This window comes from Lactuca saligna, chromosome 6 (assembly GCF_052625555.1).
Source record: "Lactuca saligna cultivar CGN05327 chromosome 6, ASM5262555v1, whole genome shotgun sequence".
In the NCBI taxonomy this organism is placed as follows: Eukaryota; Viridiplantae; Streptophyta; class Magnoliopsida; order Asterales; family Asteraceae; genus Lactuca; species Lactuca saligna.
The window spans coordinates 22,074,756-22,083,298 of record NC_136422.1 but is presented as its reverse complement, the minus strand read 5'-3'; the positions used below and the strand labels follow the sequence as shown (position 1 = coordinate 22,083,298).

At 34.2% G+C, this 8,543-nt stretch overlaps 1 protein-coding gene across 1 annotated transcript; it reads left to right on the top strand.

The window, feature by feature from the left end:
- The first annotated feature begins 5,055 nt into the window (after positions 1-5,055).
- LOC145002362 (stemmadenine O-acetyltransferase-like) lies at positions 5,056-6,423 on the top strand. The gene has a single exon (XM_078961649.1). The coding sequence runs from the start codon at positions 5,143-5,145 to the stop codon at positions 6,421-6,423; it is 1,281 nt and encodes a 426-aa protein (XP_078817775.1). The 5' UTR covers positions 5,056-5,142.
- The last annotated feature ends 2,120 nt before the right edge of the window (positions 6,424-8,543 follow it).

The following is an 8,543-nucleotide window of genomic DNA, read 5'->3' as shown; positions in this document are numbered from 1 at the left end:
TGCCGATTGGGGAAGTATGCAAATGTTTCATTCGGGAGGTTGGGAGCTATATGTGGCGCGACATTGCTTTCGATAAGGACACATGGAAAGAAGTTTCTGAAGCCGAAAGGGTTGGCATGTTCTAGTATCTTTCGGTAAATTATTTATAAACTTATATTTAATATGTTTAATTTTGATTTATTTTTAACTTCTCTATTTTTTTGTAGACATGGTTTGATTTTGGAGCAAATTCAAATGATCTCATGGCTTCAATTTATTAGGTGTCACTAAACAATCGGATATACACACAGTATAGAGGTCGCAAACATACTGCAAAATCTCGTTTGACTGATTTTGAATGGGATGTGGAGGTAGCAAGGGTTCAAGCCCCTGATGGTACGGATTTGCAGCTTTCGAGTGATGTTATTGACCACTTTTTAACAAAAAAGCATCAAAAACGATCCGCTGAAAACAAAAAATGTCGGAAGAAGCAAGTAGTTCACAATCGTGGAGGGACGTACAGCTACGGTAGTGCTTGTTTTAAGAACATAAGTTATAATAATGTTTATTTAGTGAATAAAAAAAGGGAATTTGTTGATCCTTTAGTTGAAGACCAATACGTAAGTTAATATTACTTAAAAATGAAGTAGATAGTTGTCTTTTTTGTGTTACTTTTGATGTATATTGACAATCTTTGTGAAATACAGAATGCTTTAGTTGTTGAGGTTGCTTTACAGACTCATCACATAGCCGACTCCGGTGGTGATGCACATTATATTAATTGGATTGTAATATTTGAGAAAGTGTTAGGTGCTCGAAGAGGACATGTGAGAGGCATTAGGCCTAAACCTCCTTCTACAGCGGGTACAAGTGTTTGATGCTTGTGACATTCACAGTCACAAGCATCGCAACCGACATATGTACTTATTAAACTTTTAAAGAATTTGGTAGCTTTGCTATATTGTTAAGAACTTGATGCATTTATAGTAATTTTTGGTAGTTTGGTAATTTGTTAAATTGTTACAGACTTAATTGATTTGGTGGTATAATAGTTTGTTAAATTGTTAACGATTTATTTCATTTGGTGGTTTGATAATTTGTTAAATTGTTAATGACTTAATGTGCTTGTGACTTAATTGTAGGATGTTTTTCTTCAAATCCAGCATTTGTGATGGCAATTGGAAATATTATTTGCTCGTTTAAGAACCAAGTCAACAACGAGGAAAACAAAGATGGGAAAGGAGAAGACACATAGTATTTCTTGTTTTATGTTATTGACGATGTTATTTTAGATTTATTAGATAGTTTATGGATGATATATCTGATGTTTATTTTGGATTTATTAGATATTTTATGTAATATGGTATATTTTATGTCTTATGTAATGTGATATGTATTGATTTCTGTATTTTATCAAATCTATATGTTATAATATATATAAACTAATATCATAAATAAATTGTTTTTTTTAATAAAAAGCATTAGCAGCAACACATTTAGGGACGACATTGACCAATTGCAATGACTCATAACTCCGGGAAGCCTTGCCGATAAGGATGTCAAAAACCCCTACGGCACTCCGTTCTCGTGGGACCCCGATATCATACGAGACTAGATTATTAAAATAAAATAAAATAAAATAAAAGTAGCGGGTGCAAGGTGTGCGCAGAATTAAACCTCGTTTATTTTTGGGACCGGTGTCGGGAGTCGGTATTTCTGTCATATACTCCCACGGGGGTCCCAGTTGCACATTTATGTAAAAAATATATATTTAACATAAAATACATATATAAAATAGATTTTCCAATTTTAGGTTTAGACAATTAATGGATATTGAATATATACTTAATTGGTCACATATTTTTGAACATGTCAGTATTTTATATTTATAACTAGGTATAAAACTCGTGTATTGCATGGGTTGATTAAAAAAGAAATTAAATATTAAAATGTAAACAATAAGTTTTTTTAAATAAAATTTTGAAATCTACTCTAATAAATGAAGATCGATTTTGCCACATGTTAATCTCTCATGAGTTTTGACACATGTCATTTTGTGATATTTTTGAAATAAATAATATTCACATGTTAATTCTTAGGTTTTTAAAATTTTATATTAAAAAAGTCACATAATATTTATATATTTATATATGTAAAGTATTAAATGTCATAAAAATTTAATTTAAAATTTAAAAAACCTAAGAATTGACATTTGGATATCATTTATTTTAAAAATATCACAAAATGACATGTGTCAAAACTCATGAGAGATTGACATGTCGCAAAATAGATCTTCATTTATTAGAGTAGATGTTGGATTTGTCATATTTTACATTTGTAATGTTGGATTTGTCGTATTTTATATTTGTAAGATTGTTGGAATTGTCGTTTTGTAAGGTTGGATTCATATTGTTAGATTTTTATTTTTTTAGTTTATAAAAGATTATATTTTAAGCTTTTAAAGTTATTAGAAATAGTTTTTTTAGCCTAAAACAAAGCAATTTTTTAGCAAAAAATCCAATTTTAAGCCTATAAACCGAGAGAACAGGGGCGGGACCGGGGGCTATGTAAACGGGGGATTCGGGGATGGGGGCGGGGGCGGGGGCAAGAACTGATTTCGGGGGCAAAGGCGGGGGCAACTATTTCCGCTCTCGTTTGGTCCTGTTGACATCCCTACTTGTCGGAAAAACTCTAATCGGTGGTCGGAATATCAATAAAGACAACACCAATAACGACGACATACACATTTAGCAACGTGTATTAGAGACGACGTTAATTACGACTACAAATGAGTATTAGCTACGAAGTAATAGCGACGACATGAGGCATCAATTGGGATGTTTTTGTCGTCGCTAAAGGTTATGCTTTTTTGTTGTGGTCGTCCAGATCATCAATAAATTTGATAAAATGTATGTTCAAAAAAGAAAATAATAAAATCACCATTCTTATCGGTATTGTTGTTTTTTCTTTTGTAAACAATTTTATTTTAGGACTTATTCATAAATTAGATTAAAATATTAAACAAGTATACAGGGAAAATGGCCAAATTCGTCATTTTTTCTAGTAATTCATGAATTTTTATAAATAAATTTTAATTTATTTGTAAATTAAAATAAAGGGATAATGACTTGAAAGGGTAATAAACTTTCCACTTTTGTCACATTTAGTCACTAAACTTTTTTTCGTTATGCATTTGCCATTGACTAAATATGAAAAAAATCGAAAGTTCGTTTCCCTCTAAAAAGTTCAATGACTAAATGTGAACAAACTTCCTCTTGTATTATGTTTTAGCAAATTATTTATTTTTGTTAAATTGTAGCAACATTTGTTGATGAAAAAATCAATGAAATAAAAAAAATAAAAAAATAAAAAAAAAACCCTGAAAATATATTTAAAAAACAAAAAACCAAAACCGAAATAAAAAACCAATGGTTTGACATTTTCCAAAATAAAAAATCAAAATTACCAATCTGATTTTGGTTTTACAAAAAAATGAACAATTCTCACTGGTGTGAATTATGACCATTGGTTTGGCATGCGAAATTTGTGACATCCCATGAATATGTAGTTACAACATCGTCTGAACTCGTAATTCATAGTAAGGGGTTAGAGTATCATCGCATGAATACGTAGTTACAACATCGCCTGAACTCATAATTCATCACCTACAGGTTATGGGCCTCCTGGTGTTTCCACTGGGTTGTCTAGAATAGTCTGTGGTCGCCATCTATACTCTAGTAGATGACTACATCGCCACATTGTTGGTTAAGGTTATGGTATCTCCTTTCATCCTACATCACATACTCATCATCATCTATTTACCTAATTATCATCACCTTTCTATCATCACCTATCTCTCATCATTTTATTTTATCACACACCAACTATTCCATCTACCCATATTTCATCCGCAACATATTTGTATATATAAAATAAATATACCGTTTAAATATTTTAAAACATGTATAAAATCGTTCATCCAACATAGACAACAAGTATTCAAATAATATGCACACGTAGCACGTAATTTATATAAAATACTTCATATCTATATGTAAGATGAAAGTAACTATATATACCATAAAAATCCCATAAATGCTTCCTAACTTCGTACCTAAGGTTTACTCTACTAAAGCTTCATATTCTCGGCTCTCTGGACCTAGAAGGGTCCAGATCTATCACACCAAAAAGCCCAAGATAGCTCTTCCTCTCACTCTACACACTCAAGCTCGCTAGGGTTCTCACTTATGGGAAAGATAGTCACAATTGAAGGCCATAAGTGCCTTTAAATATGGCTCAAGCCCAAAGATTTAGGTTTTCTGCCAACAGCGCGGACTCGTCGAGTTGTCTCACCAACTCGTCGAGTCCATTCATTAATCCAAGTCATTAGTCGCGACCTTACTCGACGAGTTGAGGCGTCAACTCGTCGAGCCTCTCTTCTTAACTCAAAAGAAAAATACTTAAATTATGATACCTGGAAATCCGAATGTTACATTTTGTTTTTTTATTTCATAGATTTCTTCATCAACAAATGTTGCTACAATTAAACAAAAATAAATAATTTTGCTAAAACATAATACAATATGAAGTTTGTTCACATTTAGTCATTGAACTTTTTAGAAGGAAACGAACTTTCGATTTTGTTCACATTTAGTCACTAAACTTTTTTTCGTTATCTATTTGTCACTAAACTATTGAAACTGTTCTAATTTTACCCTTATGACCGGTAACAGCCAGTCATAAGGGTAAAATGTGAACAGTTTCAATAGTTTAATGGCAAATAGATAACGAAAAAAAGTTTAGTGACTAAATGTGACAAAAGTCGAAAGTTCGTTACCCTTTCAAGTCATTATCCCTAAAATAAAATAAGGAGAGATTTCCTTTAAATTCATACTATAAAATTGCCAGGCTTAAATGCTCTCGTGTTTCTGTCAAAACCCCTTATTTATTTTTGTTTTGTAGTATCTTTTTATTCTTATTGACATATGATGACGATCTTATTATTCTTTATACCTTCCGGCCAATCGGCTTTTATCAAAAGTAACGAAGTCTTTGTCCTCTAATAACACATAACACCATAAGATTCATCGCCTTGAATCAACATAAATCGAACCAACTTTCTCAATTGTAGAATGATAATCACTTGTATATCTACCAAAAACGATGGCGTTCAACGTCGAGATAACAGCAACCCACATCATTAAACCTTCATCCTCCACTCACGACCACCTGAAAACCCACGATTTATCACTTTTGGACCAGTTATCGCCTTCCGTTTATCCTCCGATAATCTTCTTCTATGACCCAAAGCCAAACTCGAACTTAGCCCCTCGACTCAAGACCTCTTTATCTAGAGTTTTGTCGTCGTTTTATCCATATGCTGGACGTGTAAATGGAGATGTTTTTGTGGATTGCAATGACGCCGGAATACCGTATTCCGAAGCCACTGTTGATTGTTCCCTATCTTATGTACTTCAACAGTATGATTTGAACTTGATGAAACAGTTTGTTCCTTTAACTGAGGAATCCGAGAATCCTGATCATACCATTCCGTTGCTGGTCCAGGTGAACTACTTCAAATGTGGTGGAATTGCGATTGGTGCATGTTCTTCGCATAAGATCGGCGATGCATCTAATTTCTTTTCTTTTATTCGTGAATGGGCAAACTTTTCATTGAGCGATAACCCAGTTTTGGTTCCCGAGTTCAGTATCTCATCTCTATTCCCACGGATAGGTTTCTTGAACTTTAACACCGGAATCAAGATTCCAACGAACGAAAAGCTCGTTAGAAAGAGGTTTGTGTTCAGTGCTTCAAGCATATCATCACTCAAGGCCCAAACATCATCTTCTTCACGTGTTCAAGCTGTCACAGCCCTCACCTGGAAATGTGCTATGAACGCAGTTAAGAAACCTGAGATTACATCATCAATGGCAATGACGCTTGTGAACATGCGAGGACGCCTCAACCCACCATTGCCGGAGACCTCTTTTGGCAACTTTGTTGGGTCGTTTTTGGCCGAGAAAAGCTTTGATGACGGCGGTGAGATTGAATTACGGGGCTTAGCGGGTCAACTGAGACATGGGTTTAAAGAATTCTGTGATGTTTACATGAAACAAGTTCAAGATTCCAAAGATGGGATATTTGCAATCTTGAATTACTCTAAAAAGATTGGGGAAATGTTGGGAAGAGATGGAACTGAAGTGTTTACGTTTAGTAGTTGGTGTGGATTCCCACTGTATGAGATTGATTTTGGGTGGGGAAAGCCAAGGTGGATTAGCGTAACAAATACACCATTCAAGAATGGAATCATGATGATGGATACTAAAGAAGGAAATGGAATTGAAGTATGGGCCAATTTGGAAGAAGAAGTGATGGCCATCTTTGAACAAGACGATGAGTTGTTGGCTTATTGTTCTCCAAGCATGTGTGACGATACAAGGTAAATCCTATATGATGTAACTTTAAATTTACTTCAATTACTTTATATAAAATGTCAAGTTTGTTGTAAATTGTAACATATGATTGAAAAAGATAACTACATTATCCACTTTTTGTTGATGAAAGCTAAAACATTTTGATGTTGGGCATGTCTTTGTCAATATGATCTTTACATACGATTCGAAATTTCGTTCATACTATCCGATTATGATTCCCATGTTTTCGGTAGCATTGTTTGGTTTTGGGTTTTACATGAATGATTAACATTTTATATAACAAGTTTTTGTTGACATAGAGGACGAAATTTTTTCTTTCATTTTTGTTGACCTGGGAAGATTTATACAAGAAAAAAATTATCTCGTTAGATTTTTGTGACAATATATTTTTAAAATAATATTTAGTTAATTTTTAATAAATAAATTTTGCTTTTGATTTCTTTCCATTGAAAATTAAGCAAACAATGTCGTTTAGGATTGTCTCTGTACCGGTGACTCGATGACTGCTTACCTAGACAAAGTTTCTCTAGCTAGATCGATATCTTTTTATTTACATCTAATGTTTATTGAAAAGCTAAAGAGAAGCTAGAGAAAAATAAAAAGTACAGAAACATTACATGATTTTACACTAGTCAAGATCTATCCCAACAAAACTTCCTTTGACTACATTTTTGAGTTGTTGGACTTTCCAGCGACTACGTGATTTGTCTTGGAGACAAGTGGAACCAAGACCTATATATCCTAAAGGAACTCAGGCTTTCCTCGGCGACTTTGGTTGTCTACCAATATCGATTATTGTAGTTATATGACGTATAACTTAGATAGACTATATGTATGATAAATAGCATAAAATTTCGAGTATTTATTTGAAGGGATCCAATGATGTATAAAACCATATAACAAATTGGGGCTAGCCCACTTTGTTAATAAAATGTCTAACTAGAAGTTTCTAACCTGGATGACCATTAGGATTCAATCCCAGGTACTAACCTTGCTGTTCAAAAAAATAAATAAATAAAACCATATAAATTTAATCAAACATCATAATTATAAATATTAAACATATCTAGTTGTTGATGAGATAAAGAGACATTTGGCATAGCCCTTTTCTGATTTTGCAAAGGCATCTTAGAAATTTATAAAAAGAAAGAAGATATAACACACAACTATAGAAAAAAAAATCGGATGTTTGTCGCTTATGACTTGGGTCAGGTTGAAGAAGATATTTTGTATTCCAGTTTTTTTAATAAATATGGTATATGTTAATTAAGTAAAAGGTATTAACAAGAGTCATATTATACTTGTAATTTTTCATTTTTAATACAACACTTAAAGTTGATGCATGCATTAACAGTATTCATGGAACTAATGAATCGAGTATGCAGGTTGATGCTCCATCGCTCATTTATTGTGTTCATCGATGATGTTTTAGTGTATTCCGAGACCAGGGAGCATCATGAGGAGCATCTCCGCGAGCTTTTGGGGGTTTTTAGGTGAGAATGGTTTTATGCCAAGTTCTCAAAGTGCGGGTTTTGGTTGCGAGAGGTTTAGTTTCTTTGACATCTTGTTAACCAGGATGAGATTTCGGTCGACCCGGCCAAAGTCGAGGTAGTGATGCAGTGGGATGTCCCTATATCTCCCTTGGATATCAGCAGTTTTCTGGGTTTAGAAGGATACTACCGAAGATTTATCTAGGATTTCTCCAAAATTGCAGTACCCCTCACTCGTCTGACGAGGAAGGGGGTAGATTTCCAGTGGGACCCTGAGTAGTAGATAATGTTTGAGACCCTTTGGCAGCGACTATGTGAGGCTCCAGTCTTGACCCTCCCGGAGGGAGTGGAGGATTTTTTTGGTTTTTTGTGATGCATCCATCACCGGATTGAGAGCAATCCTCATGAAGAGAGGACGAGTGATAGCCTATGCATCGTGGCAGTTGAAGCCGCATGAGACGAAATATCCCACACATGATCTTGAGTTGGGAGCGGTGGTGTTCGCTCTCATGATCTGGAGGCATTACCTCTACGAGTCCATTGTACCATCTACACAGACCACGAGAGCTTGAGACACATTATGGATTAGCTGAACCTGAACATGAGGCAGCGCAGGTGGCTGGACGTAGTCAAGGACTA